The sequence below is a fragment of the Rhynchophorus ferrugineus genome, unplaced genomic scaffold (assembly GCF_030347505.1).
Source record: "Rhynchophorus ferrugineus isolate W39M unplaced genomic scaffold, kcgeb_rfMv2 rfM2, whole genome shotgun sequence".
NCBI lineage: Eukaryota > Metazoa > Arthropoda > Insecta > Coleoptera > Curculionidae > Rhynchophorus > Rhynchophorus ferrugineus.
In genome coordinates, this window is record NW_027472581.1 from 24,175,031 (window position 1) to 24,195,168 (window position 20,138).

The following is a 20,138-nucleotide window of genomic DNA, read 5'->3' on the forward strand; positions in this document are numbered from 1 at the left end:
CTGAAAGTTTCCTTCAGTCACTTTCACTTTCCCACTCATTATCCAATTCAAATACTAAACTGTTTATTGCTAATCTGTTTGATATATGTTCACAATTCCACCATTTATCAATTACTTCCTTTGTATGTCTAATCGAGTCCATCCAAACCCAAGGCGTAATGGTTGACAATGCTTCCTTCCACATATCCAAACAGTTTTTGATTGAATATCCTTCCCGACCAGCAATATATCCGCAATTAATTATTAATAAATATAATGATCAACAAAACCTAATCGAATGCTATTGTAACTTTTACCATTTTCCATCAATTTTTGTCGTCTTTACACTTTCTTTGTTACAGTCTTGCCATTGCAAATGAACCATTTGAAATATCAAGTTTCATCATCGAATAGAGCCAATATCAAGATTCGTCACCCACTTTGTACGTAGACGGGTTTTCTTGGGTGAATCTAATGAATTATTCTTCATTTTGTAAGCGATATTATTCACAGTACTCACAGTAATATTTAGCCCGGCAGCAACCCGCTAAAAACATTTTCAATAAAATTGTAGGGACTTATATTATTTAATATCAACAATAATTACCTCTCTAACGGAATTTACCAGCAAAAGGGGGCTTTCATTATCTCGTTCCTTTTTCGAAATAACCTATTAAAGCCGCAATCAATTTGTGACCCTGAATATCTATTGTTTTCGGCATTTTCAAACAAATATGATATATTACGCAGCAACTTAAATTATCAAAATAATGAGAGCTAAAATAATGTTTGCCGGTTTATAACTTGTAATAATTTTAACTAATATTTTGAACAATTTAGCGTACATCTGACAACCAGACGGCAACCGGTTGTCAGATGTATGAAAAATTCTTGAAAGCACTAGTGATAAGAGATTTTAACTCTTACCTATAAATTATTCTGGCTGTATAATCAACTGTAGTTTTTATATATGCTATAATATTAAAATAAATTATATTTGATAACATTTTTGTTCAATTATTTTATTTCGATTAGAATTTTTTTGTATGTCAAAGCCAACTGTATGGCACAAATATCCATTACGCATTACTAAAAAAACTTTGAATTGACTATATATACAGTGGAACACAGAACCTCCTCCATTTCTGAAGTCGGTTAAAAATAAGTCCATTGTTTTTGTATAACTTTATTTGTTCCTTATAGCATATGCCTGATATTGACACCCTGAGTTGGAAAACAAAAGTTAACGAAAGCAAATCAGTACATATTAAGTTTTCGTATAAACAAACCGTACATACCGTACAGGAAAATCATTACAGCTTTTTCTAACAGATGTCGCTAGGCTTAAGTATGCAATGTTGTGATTCGAAACATATGTCATTTTATTTTAGTGACAACAGGCTTCAAAGCTATACTTGTTATATTTTGCGAAAATAATACCGCCATAAATTTCTATCTCTTTGAAAATGACAAGTTTCGTGTCTAAAAACGTGCATTTGTGGTACGCATTATTTTTCTTATTTAATAATTAGGAAAAAATCGTAGATCATTATTGTCTGGTAGAAACTTACATGCTGAGCATATTCTAACCTCAAAAACACGTGAGGCGTGGTGTCGAAAACTTAAAAGTGGTGATTTCGATGTGCAACACAAAGAACATTCTAGTAGACCAAAAAAGTTAGTATATGGGAAACCCAACTCAATTCAAAAACAATTGCCAGAAGCGTTAAATGTGGCCCAAGAAACAATTAGTGTAATTGTTCGCTATGTTAAAACAATAGGCAAAAACCAAAAGACAATTAAAAAATCTAAAAATATTATGTGAAATACTTCTTCAAAGGTATGATCATGTTCAATATTCATCAATATTCATAGTCATTTCTGCGTTGAATAGTAACGGGTGGTGAAAAGTCGATCTATTTCGAAAACCCTAAGGGCAAAAAATCATGGTTATCACCTGGCGAAGCCTGCCGATCGACTCCAAGGCCAAATCGTTTTGGTCGCAAGACAATGTTCTATGTTTGATGATACCAGAGTGACCTGGTGTATTATGAACGGTTGAAACTTGGTGAAATAGTTAATACTTTCTGCTACCGACAACAAATGATCAATTGTAACCTTGCATTTCCCGAGGAACGTCCCAAAATGAGCCCGATAACACAGTAAAGTTGTTTCACAATACGATAACACGCCGTCTTATAACGCAAAACCAACCTAGGAAGCCTTACAAGAACATTGCTTTGCCCCGTCCAACTATCAAATTCTCGCATCAATGGGACACCCGCGTGTAGCACTTCGCCAATTTCGAAAAGGTTAGAAAATGGTTCGTTGAATGGTTTAGCTCAAATCAAAAATAGTTTTTTTTTGGGATGGCATCTAGAAATTGTCTGAAAGATGGGCAAGATGTATAGAACCAAACGGCCATTTAAATAATTTAATATTTTTTCCAAATAAACTCGGTAATGACTTTCCGGTAAGTCCATCAATAACAATCATTCTTTCAATTCACTCCATCATCCAATTCAATTTACCCACAAAAATCATTCACAAAAAAGTAGTACAATTTTGAGAAGAACAAAACAACGAACCATATCTTTAATCGAACGACAAATCTTATTGAACAACCTATTATATATTATATCTTTTATTTACTGTTATTACTGGATGTATATACAATGCGACGAAACAATACATTATATTTTTTACGTGCTAATACAAAATGGCACCGAGTGCAGGGCCGTATATTTCGTCGAAAATTTATTGTTATTTTATGCGCATAAATATTCCATTTGCTATTTAACGCTTACACGAAACAGATTATAACGCGCCAAGTCGACGATCAAAGTTTGCATGGGGATGCATTGTGAATGGTTCGCAGCCACATCAAGAGTTAGCACAACATAAGTTGTGTAAGTTGCGGGCGAACTTGCACGTGTCTGAAACGCCGACAGATTTGCCGCAGATTAAGGAAAAAGATAAATCTAGCGTTTGCAGTGGTATAATTGTAATAAGGCAAAGTACCAGCCATTAGTTTGATGTAATTACATTTCGTGGCGCGGCGAGACGTATAAGACAACACCCGACATAAAGGAATAATACGGGTGGCTTAAAGCTTCATACATTCGTTAGTAATTACTTGTTTATTGTTTCGTTTTTCTAGTGGTTCCTTGCTTACTAAGTTTCTTTTAATTTTCTAATTAGAAACCCTTATTTTAGTCTAGTATTTAAAACATTCATCAAATATTAAGAAAAATGTTTAATTTTAAATTTAGGAAAATAATGTTTGTATAGTTTAGAGGTCTAATTTATTAGACTATTTCGCTGTTTTTAACCGACTTCAAAAAAGGACAAGGTTCTATGTTCGATTGTCTATTTTTTTCATGTATGTGTACCGATTTCTTCGTCAATTATGGACCGATTTGTGGTCCCATTAGAACCAAGTCAGGATCTGATGATGGAATCCGGGGAAATCAAGGAAAACCCTCAAATTTCAAAGGCACGTTCAAAGCCACACAAAGTTTTCACATATTTTTTTTATCCAAAATAATCATATATATGTGTATAATGTTGCTGCTGAACTGATGTGACGGAAGACAGGAAATCGTTTAGTACAAAAGCAGTTCAGTTTGCTCTTTAATCACTAACCATATCATATGGGAAGGTGTATAAATATTATAGATGTCCGGCTTGGGCAACGACTTTTTGTTGTTTTTCTAGTTGGGTTAGAACACTTGTGAAATCACTTTTAATCGTTCCCTATTTTCAATTATTATTTCTTCTTATTTTTCCTCATACGGGCTACACCTTTACTTGGCCAATCCATTGTAATATTTAATAAAATAACTGCGTAATTTATTGAGTAAATATCTAACACCAAAAAGAGAAAAATAAAATACTTTTAAGAAAAAAATTGATCCGACTTCAAAAATAAATAAGGAACTTACTAAAAGGTAAAAAATAATTAAACTAAGATTCTTTACACAAAATAAAAACGTTTTAAAACAAAATATCTACATAATAATTGTTGTAATAACTAAATAAAAATAAACAAAAACCTTATTTATAAACATTTATAATTACGTATATTACATCTAACCTATCTACTACATTGTATTCCTATTTTATATTCGACTATATACACAATTTAGCTTAATACCTACCTAAACCTATTTATCTATTTACACTTTGAAGTGGCTGCCAAGTCAAAAACAATACAAAAATAATAATATAATTTTGTGACGTATACACACAACAAAACAAATCTAATTTGTTGATCGTACCTCTAAAAACAGTAGAATTCTAATAGGTCGTTTGTCCAGATAATCATATCATCACCAGACATACGATTTAGTAAGTTATTTGAAATCATTTCATAATTATCTTCAACATTACGTATGGATTTTATATTATTTCTATTTCACTTCTTTCATTTTATATTATTTCTATTTTATTTCTTTCATTTTATATATTTTTTCATTATTCATTTAAATATTTCTTTTAATTTCATTCAAACAAGCCTTTGTGCATAAATTTACGCAGAGAGGAGCGAAAATAAATTTTATTTTATTGACAACATTGTTTTCTCTCCTCAACACTCAACATCGACAATATTTAAAATTATTTATATTGAACTGAACGTTTATATTTTTTGTTGGTTTTGTGGTCAATGCGACAGGACGCTCCTCCTTCTATTATAATGCTTGTAAATGTATGTTTATGAATGTTTATAATTCTGATAGTCCATTAGGCAAGAGTACCAATCCCGACAAGTAAAATTATCCCAGTGTCTTCGGATATCTTCTGAGATGATCTCTAAGTTGATCACTCGCCAATCGGTAGGTTTAATGATGAGGACAGTGGTCCGGAACCCACGTTAAGCAGTAGGTCCAGTCCAGATAAGCCCTAATTGGTAAAAAAGAGACTGTAGCAATCACTAGGCACGATCTTTGTAATGTCTGCATGAATACCTTCACTAACCCCCTGAGTACATTAAGTAGGATCTTAAAACTACAAATTTATTTGTATTAAGTATAATTTTGTTAAACATTTCTATTTTGACTAACCTTACCCCAATAGATTTCAGTCTATTCTAATTGTTGTTACATACCTAACAATTGCACAAATAACACTGTGGACATTTTTTATGATTTTCACCATAGAATCTATAAAGTAAAAGATTACTGGTACAAGTGTACTATCTAAATGAAGGTGTTCCTGTAATAGTATTATACATATTACAATATATATTCCTTTATATTGATTTTCAAGTTTAAAATTATTATTTATCATTATTACTCATTAACTTATGCAATGACTAAATTATCTAAAATGAGTAAATGAACCGCAGTGAAGACAACAAGATTATATTTATTAATCACAGGTTTAATATAACAAAAAGATGTACAAATTATACTCAATTTTTCGCTATAATAAAATAATATGTTAAATATATATTGGCATTGGTGAACACATTTACACTAACTATCAATGCTCTCGTTATAAGCAAATCTACAAACGTGTACGTGGTGAAAAGGTACTTCCTAAGTAGAAGAATGGTGCCACCAGGCATTTAAAAAGTACAATTTGCACTTTATAGAGGCTCTATAAACTGTTGTAATTATCAAGAGCATATTATTACATTTCGCTTTGTTAATTATCTTACTGAAAACGCAAATATCAATTCACAATAGGTTAACGCATAATTGTATGCAATAAAGGAACAACACTCATAATAAATAAATAAAAAAAGTTTAATCAAAATATCTCTGAAATAGGAGTAGACATGATTGTTTGTCGATGGTTTTCGTAATCCCTGTAAATTTCCAGAATTTGTAAAATTGTAACAAGAAATTAAGCAAAAAAAACTTCATACTTGAAAAATTGTCTATTCATATTCTGTAAGTAATATATATATATAGTGTATTCAAAACAACAGTGAACTCACGTCATCAATATGTGCCTGTCGAAAGTTGTATATTCGTTTTACAGTCACACAATATTTTCCCTCTCATTTTATGCTAATTAAAAAGAGATAGAATGCTATATGAAAAGTTCGAACATATAAACGAACGAACCTGTAAAACTCGTCCATTTGTCCAAAATACGATAATTACGGGTTATAAACCGGCAAACGTTGTTTTAACGCTTTGTTTTAATAATTTTCAAATATCCCCGTTATTTGTTCAAAATATTTTTATCGTGTTGCAGCTGCACTCAATATTACTATGGACAAGGTCACTAAAATATCTCAAAAAATAATAAACAATATAACCTTAAATTCGCCAAAAAGAAACCGTCTTTATGCGAAACGGGTATGAATCAATATCAGCTTGACAGCTGTATTAGAGATATTATAGAGCGTAAAAGCTTTATTTGCATATGTTTTATTGTTCAGAATATAGCGGAACATTTGTTTAAAATGTATAAGGAGCGAAATAATACTGTTTGGCAGATATGGCAAATGCATTAAGGAGAACGCAGTGATTGATAAGGTTTTATCAAGAAAGATGTATACAGGTAGTAACAGAACAGAATATGAACAGAATAAATATATATACTTTACAAGGAAATATTGCATCGAAGGGACCAAGAACTAAGCGTAAAAGGTAAATATGCTCTCTAATAAAAATTAAATTTATTACTCAGATATACAATTGTTAATTAGGTTTAGACCTTCGGGCGATACCACTATATAAAAAACGCGCCTAGAACTCTACATATACCAGTGTGGAACAAAGTTCAATGCAAATATAATAAAATAAGTTGAGGCGGCAACATTGCGACATCAATTCAGATGACGTAGGTTCACTGTTGTTTTGAATATGCTATAGTTCTGATGGTTCCTATATCTGAAGCATTACGTATTCTGTATTAGAGTATGTAAAAGTAAATCAGAAACTGATATAAGACAAATAAGACACACATTATAGGATTATAAGTACATTCATATCCGAGAATAACATTTTCCTTATTTCCCTTTCAGGTGATTATTTAGAAAGCGGTTTGACAGCCTCACAATAGAATCGCCTCCCGCGCACCAACCCAATACAACCCCCGGAACTTACCTGGACGCCCGCAACAGTCCTATTCCACGCTCGTATTCCCCATTTCGTAGCTTACGCTGGATATTTTTCATGGCTTCGGTTCTGGAAAAAAAAAGAAAAACACCAGATGTTTAGTATGTAGGATACATAAAACATCATAAAAAAGCATTACAATCGTAAAGAGGTTCCTCTCTCTATGAATATTTCACGGGAAAAATAAATTACCGGGAAATATTTATTGCTTACGCATGTGATTGGTGGATATTGATGTTATCAATTTTATCGAGACGGTGTGAAATTCCCGTGATTTTTGAAGACCTAAAATATGAGTATACAGAAATATAACAGTACCAAAATATAAATGTATATAGATATATAAATAAACTGTTTCACTGACAAAAATTTTCCTTAATAATATGACTTATAATACGAATATTTCTTAATAAAATATTGTTTTTTTTGACAATATTGAACACTACTGTCAGACATACGAGGGTAATATTTTAAGTATCCGATCTAAATAACAGGTAAAAATGAAAACACAAAAAATGTTTTATATCTAGGCCACAATTAGTATGTTCAATTACTTGTATTAGTTGGATTGTTCATAGTGAAAGCTTAAAAGGTCCTCAGATAGAATCCTCAAAGATTCTACATTGTTAACAAATATTTTACTGGTGAGCAATAACAGAAAATCAGAAATTACTAAAACTAGCAAATATACTCTGATTGTTGATGATGAGAACTTGACCGCATGGTCTTATCGATACACCAGTTGATCAGCTGATGTGATGAATACATTTCAGTTGATTGACAGACGATTTTTCATGATGATTTGACCCCTCTTCGTCTAAGAGGTGAAGTGGTGAACGTATTATAGAACTTATTATTTCTTGACTTTATTTCTATGAAATATTACCACCAATTTGAAATCATTATCTGACTAAAAATACGTCTAAAAATAACGATTCATAACATATGAATAAAAGAAAAGGTTCCATATCGTTATGTAACGTAAGTATTTCATCACACTCCAAAGTTTGTATAGAATATTTTACTGTAATGTTATTTGAACCACTGTTGTGTTATAATTAAGAATTCTAATGTGTGCAGCTCCTTAACATGTCTCACAAAAGTAATATTGAAGTAAATCACACATTAGATCGGATTTGTGGTTAGATTTCATTCGTTTTGTTTATTGTATATGTTTGTGTATGAGTTTCTAATAGCTGTATTCTTCGTTCAGTTACAAAATAATTGGGAGAATTATATATAATATCATGTGATTCATTAAGTTTTATAATGTTGCGCGAAGTCAACTCAAAAAAGTCACAAAAGTTTCAAAAAGTGTCACTCAAGTTCAAAGCTGGCCAGATTACAAAAAGTTAATAATATGGTGTCTTTTATAACAAGTGGTTTGATGAATTATGTTTTACTAGACTAAAGGTAATTGATACTAGTTTGGTTGAATTAGGCTACATTATCAAGTATTTGTAGCAAATTAATTACAGTATGAGCGTTTAGTGGCAGGCAGAACATTTGGTGCAATATTCATTGATCTCCGGTATTGTCGCTGAAGCTAAGAAACTAAAAGAAGCCAAGAATTAAGAATTCATGTTTAAAAATATAAATAGACATTTAAAAGAACCTAATATGTCAAAATATGTTTAAACATAAATTTTGCAAAAGTAATTGAGGAAGAATTATAATTTGATATATGTAAAAAAAGTTTGATATGTCTTAGGAATTGTGCTAAGGTTACGCACTCTCGAGTCAAGTGTTTTATACAACATTTTGTACTTTCAATATTTATGTTAATTATAATTTTATCATTTTATGAATGTAAGAGTTCCATTATTATTTTCAAAATTATTAATTGGTAACATTAATTCAATTATGACCATACAGTTATAGCGAAGATATGAACTAAGCACAAATAGTAGTAATACCTTATTCCATTGTATAATAAAAACTTGTATAATAATAATAAAAAACATTGTATAACGCAAACTACCATACGAACTAATAGACACATAGAATGATATATAATAGTCTCTAGAATAAGTTAGTATAGGATATAGAATAAGATTTAGATTATAAGTTGTACAGCATGAACTTGTACGGAAATCAAATATTAATACTTACTGCCAACAGGCAGATTGTTAAAGTTCTAAGAGATAATAAAAAATGCCATAAATATATTACAACATTTGGAGAATTTTTATCAAACATTGTATACCAATTATTAAATATTGGCAACGCAATATTCAAGTCAAAGTTGAGCAATATTCACCGATGATAAGAATGCAACAAGTCAATTTCAGTAATTCATTTCTATGAAAAGAAAGACAACCTACAGGGCAGTTTTATAGACTAGCCAAAGATTGATTTGGAAATATTAAGTGACGCCAATTAAACAATTCCAAAGAAAATTGTTAGTGTTACTATGGCAAATATTGAAAATGTGTGTTTTTATTGCTACTAATATCCTAAATACTTAAATCTTATACATTTCGTAGCCATTACGTACATTTCTAGGTATTAAATATAAACTTAAGTTATCTGTAAATAATAAGTAGTACATGGTACCACTTCGTGATTATGACTGAAGGATTAAACAATTTCTATAATTAAAAATATAGTACAAAGTTATAAACCATAACAAAAAAAGAAGATTGTTGAATAAAATGTATTGAAACTATAGTAAAATATCTGCTACAAAATGTCCACTTTTCTGCCTAACTTAACATGTTTTTCCAATAAAGAAACGATTTTCTACCATACAGTTAAATTTGCTGTTAGGACACGTCAACTCTATAGAATTCTCCCCTGATAAATGACAGTCTACTCGAAAAGGTCCGGGTAAACCGTACGTCCATCTAATCCCAAATAGATTCTGGAAGACTATAAGAAAGTTTTGGTTCACAATTGAAACATTCTGCTCTCATTACTCAAATTGTTACTAATCTCTGAAGTCAGAACATTTAGAAACATTAAATAGATTGGTTTAAATATTAATTAATAGTATTTATTAGGATTATCACCTAAACTATGCCATAAATAATTACATTTTATTGTAACATAATATTTAAAAAATAGATATTTTCATAAATACTGATATCCAAAAAAAATGGCATTCTAAAGTTTATTTTGCCGATATGTTAACAATATTGATAGAAATTATGACATATTACAATGGGAAAAACTAAATAAACGTTAAAATATCCTTCGAAAAAGAAATGAAGTTATATTAAAATGGGATCAATCGAAATGTATGGACACTCTGTACTTGTTAGTTATAAAATATTAAGCAGCATAATTCAAATGTAAATTTTTTTTTCACTCATACTTAAGGAATATCGCAGAGATCATTTAAACAAGGTCAACTCTAGAACGATTTAGCAATAAAAACTACTGTATCCTGAAATTAGTGTTGTGAAAAATACATTTTAATAGCTGACAATATAATTATTAATGTACAATACTTAAAATATTTTTTGTTATATTATTACACATAATATAATATAAACCTATTAACATTAGCATTAACGTATTATAAATCACAGTAATTATAAAAAATCCTCAATGCACAACACCTAAAATATTATTTATATTATTATGTGTCTTGCATTAACATATTAGGAATCAAAATTATAGCAAACTAGAACAACTCTTAGTAGGGTAAATACACTTATCATCAATTATGAAATAATACAAAGAAACAATTAAATTATTTAATAAATATATCTTTCTATTTTCTGGTAAAAACAATTTAAATGTGTTATACAGAGATATGTGGAGGAGAGAAGGAAAGGAACAGATAAAGATAAAAATAGAGAGCGAGATAAATAAAAATATAAAGAGAAAGGAAAGAATTTGTAACAATCAATAAAACTTCACCACAATAACATTATTTTGAAACGGATTTAGTATATAAAGTTATTTGAGGCAATACAATATGTTTTACCGCTGTGACAATTTTTTCTCGTCATCATTTCATAAAAAGTCTGAAGCAGCAGTTTGAGGGCAAAGTACACGCAAGTAATTAATAAAACGTTTTGATACAAGGGGAGATAAACGACACTGGGGTCCGAGAATACCACGCACAAAACTTTTTAATCATGCATATAGCGATTTGTGCAAAAAAAAACACTTTTGTCAAAAAAAGAAACGGCGAAACGTAAACTGGACAAGCAGATATAAAATTGGATAACAAACGAATTCAAAATTTTAACAAATCTATCATAAATATATTTAAAATAACATAAATAAATCGCATATTCATTACGACATATATAGGTTCTACAATTTGTGTCGTTTCATAGAAAAAAACATAATTTCATGACTTGAAATAGTGAGAACTTGAAAGTGGGAACTACACAAAAAAATTTATAAAAAAACGCTATCCATTCATAAAAAATTTGTATTTTTTAAATCACCGAGTTTGGCGATATATTTTTAATATGTATTCTGTCATTGTGAATTCGAAGAAATTACATTTAGGATCTGATACAAATATCTTAACCTAAAAAATGCCCCTCTGCGGCAGTTATTATCTTTTGCATTCATTTAATAAAAATCCTTCACGAAATAATTTTGGCAGGTGTCAGACAAGTCAGAAATCAAGTGGCAACACGTATATTAACAGGTTAATTGAAAAGTCCCCGGCCTACCATAATAACACATTTTTTGGAAAATTAGTTTTTTTATTCAACATCATGCCCTTCAAGGGTGATAAACTGATTATAGCGGCCCAACCCAACTTTTCGCTACCATTTTTATAGTACGATTTGTCATTTGCTTCAAAATAGGCCTGAGTTTCGGCGGTCACCTCTTCACTCGGCGAACATTTCTTCCCAGCGAGCATTCTTCTGAGATCTGAGAAGAGTTAATTGTCGCTGGAGGACAGATCTGGAGAATACGGTGGATGAGGAAACAATTCGAAGCCTAATTCATGGATTTTTACCATCGTTTTCACTGACTTGTGACACGGTGCATTGTCTTGGTGAACCAGCACTTTCTTTTTCTTCATATGCGGCCATTTTTCGGTGATTTCTTCCAACGCCTCAAAATACAGACAACATGCGCATCCCAAAACACAGACGCCGCACGGCACCCACTTTGCACAGAGCTTTCTCATACCCAAATATTCGTGAATGATACGATGTACACGTTCAGTTGATACCTTTAGAGTGTCTGCTATTTCATTCAATTTCAATTTACGGTTATTCAAAATCATCTTGTGGATTTTTTAATGTTTTCGTCGGTAACAACCTCTTTTGGGCGTCCACTGCGTTCACCGTCTTCGACACTCATTTCACCACGTCTAAACTTAGCATACCAATCCTTGATGGTTAATTTTCCTGGAGCAGTGTCCGGAAAGATTTTGCTTCAACTGTATTTTCCTCTTCAAAAAGCAATATTTTATCCGCGAAATTCCTTTTTATCCATTTTTTTCACAATAACAAAAGTTGTTTCACTTAGAATGATATAATTCACAAACTAATGAACCGACAGCTGTCAAATTTATACACGCATCTTTTGATGGTTAGAGCTAACTAAAAAACATATAGATCTAATTCTAGTAGCACCATCTATGTGTTAAGCCGGGAGCTTTTCAACTGACCTGTTATATCGTAATCACCAGACGTAGAGCTTTCTTATAACCACTTATTCAGATCCATGCTACGTTTGGCTAGCGCATTATTTCGAAATGTTAAACAACTGAAAATAATCGACACATGATTAAAACACTGCCAAACCAAATATTTTGAAAAATATTGTACTAAACTTTCTAAATAAATGTGATTTGAATGATGAAAATAAATACCTAATATTTAAGTCATTATTATTAAGTATCAAATGTGGTAAATTTAAATTCTCATTTTTTTATGTAAGAAGTAGCATAGATTTTAAGCAGTGACCTACTATTTAAAAAAACGACGCCGAGTTTTGTGAAACTCCGGGTTAAAATCTGACACTGCATCAGAAAACAAATCACGTACTTCGCAGAGCTTTTCAGTCAACAGCTTTGAAAAATGACGCCAACAATTAGGCGATAAAAAACACGAGACGCAAATTAGAATTAAAGGGACATTGCAGGAATATGTGAGCATGGTGTTGCGTGAAAGCGTTCCGAATTAGCTAACATACCGTTCGGCGTCCTCAGGAACAGAAAAAAAGTCAACGTTTTTCTTCGGTTGAAGGTAAAATGTCACCGGAGGTGTATTTAATTAAAAAAATTCAGTAGCAAATTTAAAATAATCGTGAAGCTCAAAGAGCAACGTTAAAAACAAGCGAGGCGAAAATGGACTGGCCTTTTTAATTAAAACCGTTTTGTAGGCGGCTATTATTCTTTAAGATTTCTTATAATATGGGGATCTAAACAGCAATGAAAAGTAGTTATTAGGTCGGATAAAAAAACGCCAATAATACAGATGATAACTTTCAATGTTTTCGGCTATTTAAAAATTCAAAGAAAACTTTGCTTTAAATTTCCTTATCTTACTCATCATGCTTTATTAATTCTCTCCAAATAATAAATGGTAAAAACTAAGTCAATATTTATTAAATATATTTATTTAATGTTATATTAATAAAATGAGCTAAAATTCAGAAAATAACAAAATATAAAATAGAAAACATAATGATTATCGCTACGTAACCAATTTATCTAAGACTTCGTCTTAAAACGTCAAGCAATGTCACTAAATCACAGCAACGTGGAAGCAATAGGGCTACTGAACAATGCACAGCTAATCAGAAGTACTAGTTTAAAATAGTTTAATTTAAAATTAATTTAATGTATTTATCCCTTTTCGCATTACTTTTATTTTGATGCAAGTACAAATAACCAATAGTTATAATTTAATTTGTAATTTAAGATTGTACTAAATGTACACAACATAAGACGTAATACAAAAAATACCGATCAACAGTCGAGCAAAACAGTTTAGACATTGTAGTAGTCGATAAGATCAATAAAAACAGAAACTGATTGAACAAAAACAATAGCAGCAATGAAAAAATACTAAAACATAAGACCAAAAGCAGCATTTGAAGAAGCAGTCAAGAAAATAATTTACTAAAGCAACAAACTGTGGTAAATCTTCAATTGTGTCTAGACTTTTTACAATAATAACGGTTAGAGGTAATCTGTCAATTCTTGACAATTTGAAATTGCAATGCTCTTGCAAAATCAAGCCAGCCCAAAAAAAAGTTTAACAATTTAGGATCGACAAAGCTGAAGCAATATACCATAGAGAACAAGAGAAGAGAGTTTTCAATCATGAACAGAATATAAATAATAAGCAAAGTTTTTTGACCAAAATAATCCTTATTTTGGGTTCAAAAAATCGACATGCAGTTGCCAAAAAATAAATACATGCACAATTTTGATACTGTTGCAAATTTTGAATTTATTCCTGGATCATACATAACCGAATGAGGCTAATCTCGATATCGCCACATGACAACAGAGTTCTTCCTACCTAAATTTGATGATATTATTGAGGACAACATGGAGTTTCTACAAAACTGTGTCAGATACCATACAAAACTGCATTATTTATCAAACTTATGACGACAAATCCACAACTGTTCGAATACATTACTAGTGTGTAGTATTTTAAGCTGTAAATGTTCATATAATATATTGTAATTCACCCTAAATAGCCCAAGAGGCTAACGGATTTAAATAAATAAATAAATTACACATTAATTTTAAAGGTTTTACAACAGATTGTGTTATTGTGCATTAGAGTTTATGTTGAAGCGTCATTTTTCAGCATATGTCAATTCGTCGAGGTGCGAACAAATATTTTTTCGGTTCATTAAAAATGTCTCAATTGTGTCGATTAAATTGCATCTGCGGAATGTTTTGGTTTTAGCTTCAAATTAAAAAAAAAAAGGCAGCAGCTGTAGGTCATCGAATAGCTGTGGGAAACTTACTCAATCGATTTTAACATATAGTTACTGGTTTCGATGTTTTAAAATTGGTGATTTTGACACCGAAGACATACAGCGCTTTGGACATGATCTACGTTAGTGAGAACCCAGGTAAAACACAAGAAGAATATGTAGAATTGTTGGGAGTGCGAAATTCTGCTTCAACAGAAAAATCGGGAAGGTCTTATTACATCGCATTAATACTGGTGACTAAAAGTGGATCCATCGTGATAATCCGAAGTGAAACAAATTATGAGGACTACTTGATCATACATCAAGATCTACGAAAAACCCGAATATCCATGGCTAAAAGTTAATGCTCTGTATTTAGTGGGATCAGCTTGGCTGGCTATGTTATATAGGGTTAAACTCGTTTAATAGGGTTAATTAATAAGCTGTCCTGAATGATATGTGATTTACGAAACAGATATCAATTAGCCCCTTTGGCATTCACTATGTTTCTTGAAATAGAAGTAAACTGCATCTTAGCTACGTATATAATAATTACTCTTACCGTTACAATGAAATACCCGAACTATTTTCGATCGTACGGATCGATCTTACTTGATTAATAACTTGGCGTGAATAGTAAACAAAAGTTAAATATGACGTGAATGGTAATGTTGTGAATACATTTGAACCTCTTGGTTCGTCCTATATAAGGCGGCATGTATGTCATGTCTACTCTTAAAGCATATTGTATCTGCCAATCACCTTTCCTTCGAACCAATGGCTAATTAAAATGATTTTTCCCTGTTCCAAATAAGCTAGAGGCCAGCGGCAGTAAAAAGTGACTAAACACTAACCGACAATTTGCCAGAGAGACCGAACTACCACCATAAAGCTATAACAGTGCAGTTATTACAAAGACGGTATTTTGGGAAACAAATATTTGAGTTTTATAAACATATTTAACAATTTTATCTCTCTGAAATCTTAAACATACTAGGAGCTGCTAAAACCTAATGAAATCATCAGTGAAAGTCAACTACAATTGAAAGACACAACAATGTTACTCTTCAGCACGAAAACGCTGGGCCACATGTTTCAAAATCGGTGAAAATAAACTTGGAAACATCAAAATGGGAAGTGCTGCCCCACTGGCCGTACTTTCCGGACCTTGCTTCTTCTGATTTCTACTTATTCCGACATATGAGTCATGCTCTATCTGAGATATCCTTAATAGATATATCACTCTTTCGAGATGAAATCCGTAAATTCCTGAAAGACGGGAAAAAGTAACGGCTATCGATGGACAACTTTGATTAAGATACATTGTGCCGATATTTTACAATAAAGCTTAAAATTTTAAAAAAGCTTTAAAACTAATTTATAGGCGTACAGTTTACTTTTAGTTTCTAACACTAATCATTTCAACATCAAGTAATATACTATAAATATAGATACACTATTATCTTTAAAATTAGAAAATCTATAGCCAATAAAATAAATTATCCTCAATTCAATTGACCATAATAACCCTGAAGACGTCTTATTTAAATTGTACAAAGGAAATGCCGGCCAAGTATCGAATAGCTTAAAGGGTCACTCCGCGACAATGAAAACGTAGTAATGCCCTCACCCTCCGGGGACTTGCTTAAAACAACCCCTAAAAAGGAGCTGTAAAGGCGTGAAAAACGCTTTCGAGTGTTGGAAAATTGAAATTCCGGAAATCTCGAAACGCCACAAAAATTCAGTCAACTGATTCGCTCGTCGGGGAACGTTCATTATTGAATTATGAAAATCAGAAAACTGTCATTAAATTACACGAATGAAACTCTCGGCAAAAGTTTTAATGAATAATATTGATTTCTCAATCAATGAAGCTCTTAGTAATACACAAAATATACATGAGATTAAATCTTAATATTGCTTGATATTAGATATGATAAAACTTATAAGTTGTTGCTATATTTTTGTGAAATTAGTTTTCACTGTATTAAAAACACAGATAATAAGGTCTTTGGAAATTATAGAAATATGGGCTCACTTTGGGATCCATATTATTCTTAATAAGAATCTAAATGCTTCTCAGTCAAGCCATACGGCATTTGTTAGAACAAGAAATTTTCGAAAGAAGTAATTTCTGGTGAATATTGCCAATGTCACGAAACTTATGCAACTATAGTCTATTCAAAGTTTTGTGTACATACGTCATCAAGATCTTTAATGTACTGATTGTCGCATTTTATAAATTCGTTTCAGAATTAGACCATATTTTCCTTCTCATTTTATTCTAGTTAAAAAGAAACACACGGCTTGATGCCGAGTTTCCAGACACTGCCCCAGGAAAACCAACCATGACCAAGGATTGGTATGCTAAGTTTAGACATGATAAAATGAGCATCAAAGACGGTGAACGTAATGGACGCCCTAAAGTGGTTGTTACCGATGAAAATATTTAAAAAATCCAGAAAATTATTTAGAATGACGGTAATTTGAACTTGAATGAAATAGCAGACACTCTAAAGATATCAACTGAACGTGTACATCATATCATTCACGAATATTTGGGTATGAGAAAGCTCTGTGCAAAGTGGGTTCCGCGCGAGCTCACTTTTGACTAAAAACAACGACGAGTTGATGATTCAGAACAGCGTTTGAAGATGATCTAGCGTAATAAAGCCGAGTTTTTGCGTCGATATGTGACAATGGATGAAACATGACTGTATCATTTCACTCCGAAGTCCAATCGGCAGTCATCCGAGAGGACTGCACACGATGAACCCGCTCCAACATGTGGAAAAATGCAAGACGGCTGGCAAGGTTATGGTGTCTGTATTTTGGGATGCACGTAGAATAACTTTCATTGACTACCTTGAAAAAGGAAGGACCATCAATAGCGACTATTAAATAGCTTTATTAGACCGTTTGAAGGACGAAATCGCCGAAAAACGGCCGCATTTGAAAAAAAAAAGAAAGTGCTGCTTCACCAAGGCACCGTGTCAAAAGTCTATGAATTGCACTTCGAATTGCTTCCTCATCCACCGTATTCTCCAGATCTGGCCCCCAGCGACTATTTCCTGTTCTCAGTTGTCAAAAGAATGCTCGCTGGGAAGAAATTTTCTCAAAATGGCGTCGAAAAGTTGGAGGGTCGCTATAATCAGTTTATCACCCTTGAAGGGAATTATGTTGAATAAAAAAACGTAATTTTGCCAAAAAAATGTGTTTAACTAAGTAGGCCGGGGACTTTTCAATTGATTTGTTAGTTTACTGGAATTTGAAGAGAAGTTTGTTGTTTAGGATGGACGGCCACCAAATGCGGATTGCGGTAGCTTAGTTTCTTTACCCACTATTGCAATCTGGAGTCACCAAAAATTGGAAGACCATTCTATAGAGTGGTACCATAGAAAATTGGATCGACACAGTGCCATTTAGAAAATCTTCAAAGGCAAACTGGCGGACTAAGTTACAATTGATACTCAAAAACAATTTATATAACAATTCTAAGCGGTGCCGAGACGGAATAGGATATCTTTAGGAGGAAGGTGTTATGTAATACCGCCGTAGACTAATGATGAACAAGTGAAACGAATGTATCTATTTTCTAATAGATGAGTGGGGCATTGTCGCGCTATTCAACTAGTTACCTCTTGTTCCTGTTAAATAAATCAATCATTTTAAGTAAAGTATAGTTTTTATTTTTTATAAAAATAAATTACAACTTATAGAATTATCAGGAGAAATTATAGCTTTTGGAGAAAAATATAGCACTTTGCCAGATTACTATATTTTAGTAACGAGAGATGCCTTGCTTTGCCAAAAATATAAAAAATATTAGTAGCTATCTATATATTAAATAAGAAAAATAATTTAGTTATTAATTAGAAAGTTATTTATTAATTTAAAATCATCACATTCATGGTGTGATTATCAATTGGAACTGTTTCTAACCCCTAACCCCAAACTTATCAAAATTCTGCTTCCGATTTATAATTAACTAAGGAAAATAGAATTCAAGTTTTCCATTACGACACTTGGGGAACGAATTTATTGAGTGGCTGGTTACATTTTCCAATAAACCCCGTATAATTCGACCCCTCACTCGAATTTTATTATATTAGACTTGTCCTTCGTTGCCATACGTCTCGCTGCTTTGTGCCCTTATCAAAAGTCTGTTTCTTGCTTTATGTCACATCCACCACTGTTCTTATTAAATTATAGAACCCGACTGGTAACAAAGAGAACTAAATTGTTTTCTAAATTCTATTTTATACGCTATTGCCACTTATAGAGCCATTTTTGTCGCTGGGAAGTTTTTGCCTCAAGTCAAAATACATTATTGCTGTTGGCGTGTATTCGTACGTAAGAACTATTTAGTTTCGAACGTCAATTGTTTCGAACTAGTCATGAATAAATTGAGACATTTATTATTGAGTGAATGCTCAGACTAAAAGACGGTTTGTCTATTTCGATTATTTGAGGAACGTCATTTTCCATGAAGACATTCTCTAAACTCAATTAAAATTCTCCATTACTTTTATCTCCATGCATATTGCAGTACATTACTATTTGGAAGCTCCTTGAACAATTACTTCTAATATGTCAACATCAGCCTTAGAAGCATTTAAAAGAGATAAATACTGATAAGACTGAATATGATTGCAATTGAAAATAAAAAATGGAAATACTTCTTATCATTTTTTACAACTTATTCGCAAGTCAAGTCATGCTGCACCGATCTAAACGACCGATTATCTGAAGCGAGTAAGCTGGGTATTGCAGAATTTCCCATTCAAACCGCAACATATCCAATGCACAACTCTTGTAACTTTTCACAATATATATCCAAGAATTAAGGATCACGTGGAGTTATTAAGTGGAAAATGCTGGGGATTCTAGTTTCATGCAATTAATATGTGGATACAAACGTGCGTCAAAAAACTGTATTAAAGTTCATCTACGAAACTGCTCAATGTACTTTTATTTGCATATAACTTCATGATATCGTTTACAAAAATAAGTTTCTGAGCAAAATACTAGGTTAAGATTTTCGATAATATTGCTGATTGATTGTAAAATATTCAATATAAACAAGCCTTCTATTTCTGAAAGGTCGGAAGGGAGAAGCGGGGATAACCTTTAGATAATTCAAGACCAGCCGACCATTTGAAGTATTTCTTTAGTTGTCAGAATGAGCGAAAATACTCCCATTTTTCACTTACATAA

The 20,138-nt window shown here is 31.9% G+C and overlaps 1 protein-coding gene across 1 annotated transcript in view; it reads right to left on the reverse strand.

Annotated features, from left to right (window-relative positions):
- timeout (circadian regulator timeout) overlaps nt 1–20,138 on the reverse strand; it is a 621,776-nt gene that overhangs the window by 486,066 nt on the left and 115,572 nt on the right. The window contains exon 9 of the mRNA XM_076394399.1: nt 7,044–7,124. Within this exon, the coding sequence (XP_076250514.1) occupies nt 7,044–7,124 (81 nt within the window). The remainder of the gene's footprint in view (nt 1–7,043; nt 7,125–20,138) is intronic.